We start from the raw sequence: 12,477 nt of genomic DNA on the forward strand, positions 1-12,477 counted from the left end.
TAACTCTTAAATCTATTATTTAATTTAAAAAGTCTGAAAATGAAGCTTGAAATTGAAATATTTTCTTGCAACAATTTTCATTTCATGCATCTCAATATGATTTATGGTTCTTTGAAGTCTTAGAAATGATATTATAAAAAGTTGAAATTTGTACCCCACAAAAGTAAAAAAATAAAATTCATTTTTAGAGAAATGAAATTTCCTACAATGTAGCATTAGATCCCGGTGCTTATTAACATGATATGAAATAAGAAGTAATCTGGGATGTCTTGAAATGCTAACAAAAACTTTTTACACTATGTATTCTATAACAATTGAAGTAAACAGAACTAAAATACTGTGTAAGTGTGCAAAACATGCAATTTTCTCCAAATGCCTGGATACCTATAATTTTGAATCCAAAAATATATTTGTTGATCAGTTTTCAAGTAGAAAATCCATAGCTGGTGCTTTTATTCGCATTTACTTAAAATATATCGGAGATCTGATAATTTTCCCTATATAATATGATTAACTTTAGTGATGAACTTTGAAGAAATACCAGGGGTAAATACACGTTATTCTGTGACATCCTAGACATTTTGGTGAGAATTTGCAATTACTGAAAAGCTGATTTTCGGAACCGGAGGACTACCTTAAAGTTGTACGTTGAGTTTATCTCGTTCATTCTCAACAAGGGTACTTCCCATATTTCTACATGAAAAATTATTCTCGGACAATGAAGTGTTAGTGAACATAAATCGCTTTGTTTACTTAGTTTGTAAAATGCATGTAAATAATGTTTTCAATAAATTTATCTTGCTCTATTATAATGTTAAGAATCTCTATTCTATTTTATAGTGTGTCATTTCCTGCATATTTCCATGCATTTATTCTATTTTACATCAAAGGGTAGACCACTCAAGCTACATAATTAGAACTCTTCAGTGAGCAGTGCCTAGAGCTTCCTTAAGAATTCTTTTTTACAGAATCAAATTACATCATGAATTATTTCATCCTTGTCAATTTGATGAGGTTTCGTATGACGGAGAGTTGTACTGAGCGTGGGCTTCAAGCAGGTTGGCTTATTTAGGCACTGATTTTGATTGTTCTTATCTTTGCTAGCACAGGAGGGGTATTTTTGTCGCTCTATTCAAGTTGTTTATTTGGAAAAATCTTAGAATGACAGCGGATGCAATTATTATTTATTCAGATTTTTTAATACAAAGTTTTTACATTCATATATGTATCATTCCTCCACCTTGTACACAGCACCAGAAAATACAAAATATCATTTTAAAAATGCATTTCAATTGATGACAGATTAAATAAAATTATCATATGGACTAATTACAAATGATCAACACAATGAATTGCGGGACTATTGCTAAGATTAAATAGATCAAGTTTGGTCAAGTATAAAAAAAAAATTATAGACGTAGTATGAGAAAAAAGGTCACGAAAAACCAAAAAACAATACAACCATGTAATTTCTATAAGTCAGTAAACATAACTTAGCACATGCAAAAAGCAATATCTCGCCTTAAACCAACAGAATACAATTTTAATTTTCATTCTTCTTTGTATAAATCCATATATCAACAACATGATAAAACAATTTTTTTTAAACTTTTTACTGATTGGCAGTGAAGATAAATCAAAGTATGCACAGTCGCCTTTATCAACCCAAGAACACTCTTACAATATTTACATAGATTTACATATACTCAAACACTACAAACGCTCGACTCGCAAAAATAGTAGCTCAAACTTACCATCTGAAGATCTGTACATTTTTGTTCACTATTCCAATCTAGAACCAGTCAATTACAAATCTTCACTTACACAAACAATACCCGGTAATTTTAGCCAAACGTGCAACAAAATTTCTAACTGGCGAGAATGACACAAATCTACTGTAGCATAGGGTACCATGCCAAAATATTTAATAATATATGCTACATCTTCACGAAAACAATACAAAGCCTTCTCATCTAAACAATCATTTGATTGATTTGATCATTCTATTAAATAAGTAATTAAAAAAAATGGACAAATAAAACCCTTAATGCACAAGCAAATATACTATAGCTTACGACACAAACATTTTGCTACAACGACAAAACATTCAGATATTAAATGTTAAAAACACTAACCTTTCATCAAAACAACATAATATCCCGAATTTCTGACAACACACATTTTACAACGCCATTACTAAAACAACACAACACTAACTTTGCAACAACAACCCTTCACCAAAACAACAAACATACTAAAATCTTGACAACACCAACCCTTCACAAAAACAACACCTATCAAAACCTTAACAACACCAACCCTTCGAAAAACAACATAGACGAACTTTTACAACACTAGCCCTTTATGAAAACATCACAAACACATCAACTCTTAGACAACAGCAACCCTTCACCCAAACCAAAACTCTGACAACACCAAACCAACCCTCCACCCAAACAACACAAACCAAAACATTAACAACACAGCCCTTAACCAAAACAACAAATAAAAACAATAATCTTTCATGACATAAAAGATCTTTGTCCAAACATCACGCTTACATTTTGCCAATGCAGTGAAATCACACAAAATACTGGACAATAACAACAACCCTTCACCAAAACAACATATATAAAAAAAACTGTACAACATCAACCTTCACCAACACAACATAAATACATGTACACCCAATACTTGACACCCCTCGCCAGGACAACATTCAAGGAAAATTCTTGACATTATCTCTACAAAAACAGTGAAGACAACAACCACAAACAACATTGATTACTGACAAAACAACATGCGATTCCTTTCAGTAACAAACTACAAATCTCATAGACGTGTTTCCATTTGAGATTAAAGGGGCCTGGACACAGTTGACATTTTTATTCAAAAACTAAATTCAGTTTAATGAATTAAACTTACACGAAATGCTTAGAATTCAATGGCAACGACATTCTTTTTTACATCACGTCAAACATTTATTTTTGTAAACAGGGCACAAGCTCTGTTATTGTTAGTGTTCACGTTTTATCGGATGTGTTCCTTTTGTTTACCCTGTACGCATCACTGAGCACGGACTGACAATACTGGTGAGATGGTTTTGATTTCTCACACTTCTACTCTGAATTCCTAGATTACAGTTTTAATATTTTTCATTAATGCACAACAAAATTTCTACTTTTCCTAAGTATTAAGGATAAACTTTACTTCATGAAAGTGAAAGGATAATATGTGTCAATCAAACGCGTCCCGAAAATCGTAGTTTTAATAATTTGCAGATAAAAGAAGTTTCTTAACACGCTTCTATTATATTTCTGCGTGAAATGCTCTAGCAACACATAAATCATGATATTATATACTGAAAATTTTAGAGAATATTAACTTCAAATCTGTGTTCCAGTCCCTTTAACAACCCCAAATATGCAAAATCCGCTAACAGATTTCAAATGCTTTGACGACTGTGAATACGTTTGAAGCATCTTCGGAAGAAAAGGCATTTTGATGAAAAAGAATAAAGTTAACCTATCCTTTTCGAAATAATGATAGACAGTTCACGTTTCTACACTAATAATTTAAGTCTAATAGCTACAAGAGACTTATTAAATAGCACTGTGTACATATACACAAAATTACATATTGCCCCAAGTAGCTCTGAATGTGTCCGCGTCCTCTAATACATTTTCAAGGGAACATATTTAAAAATCTGAATATGCTCCCCCCCCCCCCACCCAACCCCCGAAATGTTGCTAGCCCAGTACCCGGGCCTAAGTATTCTGTATTCAGAAATTTCGCTGAGAAACATAAAAAAATGAGTATCTTTAAGAGTAAAAAAGTAATATTTGCATTTACGTTTTTCTTCATCTTATGACTAGATACAGTTATGACTCATGTTAATGTAGATCACATGGGTCTGAATAACATAATGATTTTTTCAACAAATCTATCGATTTCCGATCTTGGATCGATGTGCAATTTTACATAACGCTTCGCTGAAGTAAAGAACTTTTGCAAATTCAATACCATTTTGAATTTAACGTATTTAAAATATTGAGAGATACTTGTATATATATATTCGGGCACAAATTGTTTTCAGTGTGCAATAATTATGTTTCTTTGAATTGTATCATAACGATGATACAAATGATCGTGAAAAATATAATTTTCCATGTATGTTCGTTGATATTTGTTCTTTATGGAATTTGGCACACAACTGGCAGAATGGCAAGAGCCAGCATTTTTTTTTATCTTTGACCACACATTGGACTTTGGCTTTTTGAAGGACACCAGTGGGTATTACATACGTCATTTCCGGTCGTCTGTTAAAAGTTTACTAGTTGGTAGATTACCATCACTGACGTCAACTTCAAAGTCGTCTGCTTCCTTATCTCCAGAATCCACGTGATTGTAACTAGAGTAGAACTTTCTTCCGTAATCAACTTTATCGTCCCATCTTCGGTACTTCCGTACTGTAGCAGCTTTCTTCTTTTTTACAACACATATTATCACAATTAGTAAAATAAGAGCACCAACTCCGCTACCAACCCCAATCGCTATTCTTTTATCAACGTGAGTCAACATTTCCTTTATTTTTTGACCGGTGCCTAAAGACTTCGTGCTTCCTGATGAATTACCAGATTCTCCATGACGATTAGGTGGAGACGGATTAATCTTTGAGCTTTCAATCTTCTCTTTCTCCTTTTGCTTAATTTTTTCAATTTTCTGCGTGACATCATTGGATAATTTTTGTTGTTTGAATGGCCCGTGGTTATCTTGTACGATTATAACTGAATCAATCACACGTTTTGTTAACAAATTGTATTGTTCCCAATACAAGTGCGTTGAATTCATAATTTTCAATTTGCCCACGCTATTTAGAGATTCATCTGTATTTGCAAATGCAGACCATTCTCCTAGAAAACAAAACGATATAAATGAGACTTGTAATTATTGGATACATTTATGATTTAGCAGATACGTAAATGAGCAATATTCCTGTAACACCAGCATCGATCCTCCATTAAGTTCTCAAGGAAGTAATTTGACACATACGAGGACCATCTAAACCTGGTGTGAAATTACTAACATCTATGCAGACAATTGATATGCCTATATTGCACACAATGATATAAGTTCTACAATTCGTTATGAACTCGGTAGAATTGCTACATTTTTCAGAGACACTGATTACCTCTATTGGCTTTTTCGTTATCTCCCTTATACTTGCTCCCTGCTGCTCCCGAGATGAGCTGAACTGGTGCCTGGGGATTTGTATAGTTCTTGCTGAGTACCACTCCTTTATACTGCGGCCACAATCGCTCATAAGAATGCTCGTGTGCTTGTAGAACTAAGTCAACTCCATAGTTGAAGAAAATGTCTTCCAATCTATGATTAAAGAAAATGTCTTCAAATCTATGATTTTTATTTGTCTTTTTTCTATGATTAGAATTGGTAAATTGTAATTAAATTTCCAGATCAGTGGATTGTGAGCGTATCTGCACCTTGCAGCAAGAACTTACCCAACGATACAAAAAAGATGAATATTTGCAGCTGTTTTTATATTGATTTTGAAACTTTGCAAGGTTTTTAAATAAACATTTTGAATTCATCTTTAGTCATTTTTGCTATATCAAGGGTGACTAGTAGGAAGTCTACACCAGTATCATTTATAGATCTAGACAGAATGAATAATATAGAAGATGCCTACCCGGCGCGAACTTTAGAGTCTGTCTTTGTGCAGTCATCCTCATCACTATTGGAGCAATACATTGGGCGGTGACCCAGAACGATGACCCAGGGACAACGTGCTCTGTTGTCGTTTGCTTGCTTTAAATCTGCCTTGAGCCATGTTTCCTGTTCGGCGATGTACCGTCCGTCAGACGTGAAAAACACTTCCGTGGAATAGCTGTTGGGAAGATGTAAATCGCCATTCGTGATAAGTAGAGTGTAAAAGAATATGACTTTTTCTGTTGATAGTTCGCATGAGAAGAAATATTGCTTGAAATTATCATATTCAAGTGGAGAACTTGATGTATAGGAAGTTCAAATCTCTTTTTGAGATTTGATTTTCCGAAACCATGCGTCTCTGAAGAGAGTGTAGTTCTACTGATTAGTACTTAAAATTATAATAGTGAAAAAAGAAAAGTCGCACCTGGACCTGGACTTCACACTAATAAGAAGCTATGCATGCCAACAACGATAAATAGAATAGTGATCCCTGGTTTAGTCTACATGTGTACCAAATTTTATTGACCAAAACTGTAAAGGAGGAGCAGTTTGAAAGATTCTCATACATTATTTTATTTTTAGTAACCATTGCAAAATTGTCAATCGTAATTAGAAACCGATATACATCATCATGTACCTTAGTGTAGTATTATATAAATACTGCATGTAGTTTAGTGTAACACTGACAATTTTCACCCCAAGAAAACCATTGTCAACCGAGGCGCAGTATATTATACTGAATGTTTTATACAAATACATATTACAGTGAACCTTCCGCGCATCAATTCTGCACAGTCAATATCTTTTTGGAATAACACCCGTCGTCAAGCAATGTTGACTGTTCCTACGCTAGAGGGCGTGTCTTCATTATTCAGCGGGTAATGGTGTTTTATAACAAATGTTTCTCGACGAATCAGATTCAACTAATTTACATGAAAGTATAATATACCGTGTTGTATACCGGTTTTTTGTTTTATCCTTTTTAATCGTAACAAAAATCTATGGAGGACTAGTGTTTTGAAAGAATTTCACATAAATTTCTTTTTTCAGTATCCTGTGGAACACCGGCGTTCATCAAAAATCAAAATCCGATATCTCATTGTAGTCTACTTCTGTACCAAGTATTGAAATCAGACTTAAACTGCAGGAGGGATTAAAACATTTTGAAAACATCTCACACAAATGTTTATAATTTATTAAGAATTTCATACAGTTTTTCTGTTTTAATTCAGTGTAATTATTTTTGGTCGAAATCCAAATCCGATACAGTAACACATAAAAAAGTATCTTGGTGCAGATTCCTTGTGTACGAAGTCTTACTGAATTTAGACCAAGGTTGTAGGAGGGGTAGCGTTCTGAGAGTTTGTTTACAGGCAGACAGACAAACAAACAGCTTGAACGACGGTCACTTTAAAATACCATCACAGAGTCTTTGACCAGTAGAACTAAGAATGAAGATTTTTTTTACGATACTTGGCATCAAATATACAAAAGACATATTAGGGAATCTAGAACTAATAACCGAGATGATCAGTTTCCAGAGAAGGGACGTTGAAATTAATCCGAGGTTAGTAACATTCACAATCCATAAGAAATTAAATGAAAACAGTTGAAAAACTCCCTCTGATTCTGAAATATTTTGAAATACCTGATAAAGTGCACGAGTCCTATGTCTATGCTGTACCACATTTTGTTCAGTGGGATGGGCCAGGATGTACCAGGTGTAGAAAAACGATACCGGTAATGAGCGAAACTACCTTGGTCGATTTCTGTAAAAAATCAAAGCATATAACATAGCAATCAACATTTTTTGTTATGTCAATCTATGTATTTTCATATATAAGTAGCTCCATTTTTTGCATGGTTACAACGGAGATCCAGGATTCTTGAAAGAGGGGACCCAACCAGTTGGGGGTCGGGGTGCGGGCCCCGAAAACTCTCAGGTTTTAGTTTTTATGGAACAGTTTTTTTATTAACTTATTTTCGTTATATATTTTAAGGTATACTTAATGCAATATCCCACACCAAAGAATTGATTTATTAATCTCATGTATAGTTTTGGTCACAAAAAAGGGGGGGGGGTTGCCCCCCTCTAAATTCGCCAGTGGGTTAATTAGGCAAGTAAACAATATTTACCATGATTCCCAGGAGAAGTCAGATACTGCACCCTTGAAGAAAAATCTTCTATTAAGCGTAAAAACGTGTCTCCTCTCTGTAAATAAAATTTTTTGATAATAGTATTTCATAAATTTTATCTTAGTGATTTAGGACTCTCTTTGGGAGGGTGGGAGTTTTACACTCTCAAAACTTGATTTTTTGAATTACACGAAATATGGGAGTGTTAAAAAAAATTCTAGGCAGTATAAGAATTTATTTCGTTTACATAAAGTCAAATCTATATAATTGATCATTTCTTTGCGAATTTACAGAGTCTCTGTTTTGTTAATAAACTATCAAATTTCAACAACAAACACATGCAAAGTTTATCTAATATCTCTCTATTTGCAGACATAATACGTATATGAAGTTCATGTACATATAAATTTTCATCCCAGTTCCGCGCCACATGCAACCAATATTTCTACGCCGTAGAACATGCGCACTAGTAAATGATTAAGTCTGTTCTCACCTTATTTTCGCACAAATCCACGGAAGAGTTATTTTTGTGCGTGTCATTTACTTGCTAAATCAAGATGGAAAATGGGGATGAAAAAAAGAGATTATAAGTTGAATGCGTATGAAAATATGAGTTGACAAGGTATAAGGTTTATGAATTTCACAAAGTATTCAGGAATACCAGCAAGTTTATTTCAAGTAACAATATTATAGAAGTGCAGTTAAGAGAAGCTTGAATTGAAGTGTTTCCATGTCCCACATAGTACTTAAACTATTTTAAATCATTATTCAATTTCTTTTTGATGGGGAAAATGCAAGATCAATCCACATTAATTTCGTCAATTAAAGTCTTTGTCCAAAATTACAGCGGAAAAGTAACTTTAAATTAAGCTAAATATATATTTTAAAAAAACCTTACCAAATTAAACTGGAAGCATAGCTTTCAAATTAGTTATAAAAATGCAAAAGTAGCCATGAAGTCTGATATTTATGAAAAAGCGAGAGAGAGAGAGAGAGAGAGAGAGAGAGAGAAGCTAACTTTTCCTCCATCGTCCTCCATATTGTATGCAAAGTCGCCAACATGAAAAATTGACGTATATTTCCCTGATAAAGCCTCTGTTTCCAAAGCGGGAATCGCATCAGACTCCACGCCCAAATCACCATATACCAAAAACTCCGGACTCCAGTCCTGAAAAAAAAACTCTATATTTTGAGGAGTTTTCTGGGGAGTTTTCTACAAGCTTTTGACGAACCCTTTCTTTTGTGAATATGAAAACTGAGAAAATTGCTTTACAGATTTTTCATTCTTAGACATTTTTTATACTAGTTGTTCAGAATTGAAATAGCACTGTATGCTACTCATTGATAACTTTTCAAACAAATCAAAATACACTTACATATCCCGACGGTGGCGTCTTGAAGTAAAATGGTCCGCTGCTTATCCCGTTACTAATAGGTCTGTAGAAATATGTCGTGGAACTACCCAGGTCCTGTGTTAGAGTATAGAAGAGATTTTGAACGTATTCATCTCGAACACTACTTAGTATCATCATCTACATCTACTAGAATGATTATATTGATGAAAATTTCACGGATCGAACAAAATTGTAAGGTCCATATATAAACACCTACATCACCTACCTTAACCTCAACCCTGTGGAGGAAATGTTTTCCGTTGGGGTTTGTTTCTGTAAACAGTTTGGTATCCCCACTGGCTGTATGTGATAATCCCCACGGTCCGGGACCATATTCTAACGAAGTGGAACAATTACCAACTGTTGACCACATGACCACGACATCTGATACTTTGTCGCCAAAAGTAATGTGGACCTCTTCTGGATGACATTGTGCTACAGAAAAAGAAACCTGTTTAGGCGCAGATCTTTACAATTTAAATGTGATACTTTTTACCATATTTAGAGATAAATTCTGTTGCTAAGGTTGGTGCGGTGTTTAGTCTTGTCATACAATATCCTAACCTTCCAAGTGTAATATAAACTATTTATATTTATTTATATCTTGACTGCATCAACCTTTGGATATCGATATCAAATTCATCTTTTAACACATTTTTAACGAAATGTATTTATCTTTAGCTGTCATAATGCAGCCCTCTCCGATTTTATATGTAACCCACCCCCCGCCCAATTAACTTTTTTGCAGCTATTATTAACCATGATGCGAAATATTGAACTTGTTAGGATATGAGTGGGGGGGGGGGGGTTAGGGTTGATGGGTAGATTGAATAGGAATTCCAGTCTGGTTTTAATTCTATGCTGGTCTGATAAACTAGTAGTATTCTATCACCATCGATAGTTTACTTAATTGCACTCCCCACCCCCATCCCAGTAAAGCCTGAGATGCAAGTCCAATAAAGATACTCGTGTTCAAATTGTTATACAATTTATAAAACAATGAGGAATGAACCAAAATATTTTTTTTTCCGTTTTAAATATCTCTTAAATACTTTAATTCGCATTAAACAGGCCCGTATAGGAAGCGATTTCAGTTGTGAGGGGGAACCAAACATTTTCAGTTGGGGGCACTACCAAGCAAAAATTCCTTGACAAGCAAAATAAAAAAGGCTCATCAGACGTTATTACTGAGGGGGCACGGGGGGGGGTACGCTCCCCACCCTGGTGTCCCCGGTTCCTACGACCATGTTAAAAAAGAAGGAAGGAAGGGTGGGGAGGGAGTGGGGGTGAAAGATTGATTCTAAGATTAATCTCAAATGTCTACGAATACCAATTAGTAACAGTTTTCGTTCTGGTAACAGATTTTGATAACATCTTTCACGTTATTAGTAATAGACTGTGTCATGCCCAGGAGCATGTGTAATGACAGCGACCTTTATACTTACAGCGCCATTTTATATGAGTAATGAACCCCGATGTTCCCATTATAGCGATCTAGAACTAAAAATTATGCATCTGAGTTGCATTCTCTCTAACAAATAACTTTATATTATATTCATTTAGAAAAAATTAAATAATTTAGATCAAGTCATCTAGACACTCTTCAAAACCCGTCATATATATAAATTATTCTTTTTCAATTTTAAATTAACGGCATGTAGAGCTGCATATTAACATCATTTTCATCGATATTTTCAGCAACTGGTGATAAAATAAAAAAAATTATGGAATGTTTTTCTACTTAAATAAATGACAAATACAACATTCAAACACGAAGGCAACATCTGTTATCGATCAAATCGATTTTCTTAAGTTTTTTTTAAAGTCATCCCTGCAGATATTCTTCATCAGGTCGTGTTCATATTGTTTTCTTTGATCAATCAACCTTCAACTGTCGAGTATTTGACTCAATGAATAATTTCTAGTATACTCAATGTCAATTGAATATTGATTTAATCAGTTTCAAAGAAAGTGTGATACAGGAACAGCTTTATCAAAAAAGGGCGGATATGCCTAGTGTTTTAACCCCTCCTTTTGAATGGTTACTTTCTACATGCAAGGGATTTATTTCAACAATGCGCTTTGTTAAATCTTAGTTCAATGTGACTGAGAAAGACAAACTATTCATTGAAAGTCAAACAATCTTCTTAAACCCCCGATTTCTTTTTCTATACAGCGCTATACCGGCCGAATGACTACATATATGCGAAGAGAGAAGGTTTAGAAAAGACATCCAAACCCCATTATTTCTCCTTTATAGAAAAAGTGTATAATACCATAACCATGTCAAAAATGTCCTTTTACCCTTTTCTGGGTGTCCTTAAATTAAAGGAACAAACCAAAACGGATCTACCTAAACTTTAAATACACCCGTCACGTATTCGGTATATACTAGATTTAGTATTAACGAGAAGAGGAGATAAAAATAAACTTGTTTTAAAATAACTATAGTAGAGTAGATAGTTCATGCAGATGAACACTTTATACCATCATGTCTTCCCATTGCAAGCATTCACGTTACAAAATCTCACAAATGAATGTCCTGTTAAGTTAAAAAGAAATGATATCTTACCTTCATCTTTGTGGACAGAGTGTACTATAGAAACACAGAAGAAAAGTATACTCCAAAATACTGAAAACATCATGTATGAACAAAAATATTACAAAAGTCTACTAAAAACACGACGTGTTTGTCCAATGGTGGATAAGTATGTGCATTATTCTAAATCATCGTGGAAAAGTCCATCATTGCTCCTTGTTTTAAGCCAGCTGTTACACTCTATAATCAAATCGATTTTTGCGATAGCTTGTCTGAATTGGGACACGTGATATAAAAGACGGATATTTAATAAAATGGTGCATCTATAGACTGTTGAATCTATTTAAAGAAAATAGAAAACTATATCAAACTTCCTAAAAAAAAAAAAAGATCTACTTTAGAAAAAAATCTCCATTCAGTGAGATTTTTCCTTATGTGGATTAATATCGCTTGAGGAAGGATATACCTTCTCTTTGTATATACATGTCTGCAACACTGATCAAGCATGTAATGTGGTACATTATTGTACTGGACTGTATATAATTCGTATAGATCCCTTAGATATTTTTAATTCGAGACCAAATAAGGTGCGAAAGAATATATTTACAAGATGGAATAATTTGTTTTTGCTTCTAATTTTTGGAACAAGCCACATATGTATTTGTTCACTTAACTTTCAGA

The 12,477-nt window shown here is 34.0% G+C and overlaps 1 protein-coding gene across 1 annotated transcript; it reads right to left on the bottom strand.

Moving 5' to 3' along the window:
• Positions 1 to 3,626: 3,626 nt before the first annotated feature.
• LOC133196782 (acid phosphatase type 7-like) lies at positions 3,627 to 12,013 on the bottom strand. Its single transcript, XM_061332641.1, has 10 exons — positions 11,830 to 12,013; positions 9,484 to 9,692; positions 9,240 to 9,332; positions 8,882 to 9,031; positions 8,357 to 8,410; positions 7,864 to 7,939; positions 7,376 to 7,496; positions 5,708 to 5,905; positions 5,192 to 5,385; positions 3,627 to 4,913 (listed from the first exon to the last, which is right to left on the bottom strand). Exons 1-10 carry the CDS (start codon positions 11,900 to 11,902, stop codon positions 4,306 to 4,308), a joined length of 1,776 nt encoding a protein of 591 aa, XP_061188625.1. The 5' UTR covers positions 11,903 to 12,013; the 3' UTR covers positions 3,627 to 4,305.
• Between the last annotated feature and the right edge of the window lie 464 nt (positions 12,014 to 12,477).

This window comes from Saccostrea echinata, unplaced genomic scaffold (assembly GCF_033153115.1).
Source record: "Saccostrea echinata isolate AGI-Se365-2 ecotype Australia unplaced genomic scaffold, CSIRO_AGI_Sech_v1 ptg000030l, whole genome shotgun sequence".
NCBI lineage: Eukaryota > Metazoa > Mollusca > Bivalvia > Ostreida > Ostreidae > Saccostrea > Saccostrea echinata.

Bases quoted from the DNA above. Each gene is read 5' to 3' on its own strand.
- LOC133196782 (XM_061332641.1), bottom strand. From the start codon at position 11,902: ATGATGTTTTCAGTATTTTGGAGTATACTTTTCTTCTGTGTTTCTATA. The intron at 8,411-8,881 runs GTTAGCTTCTCT...ATCTTGATTTAG, and splicing joins TGGAGGACGATGGAGGAAAA to CAAGTAAATGACACGCACAA. The intron at 4,914-5,191 runs GTAATCAGTGTC...TTTGTTTTCTAG, and splicing joins TAACGAAAAAGCCAATAGAG to GAGAATGGTCTGCATTTGCA.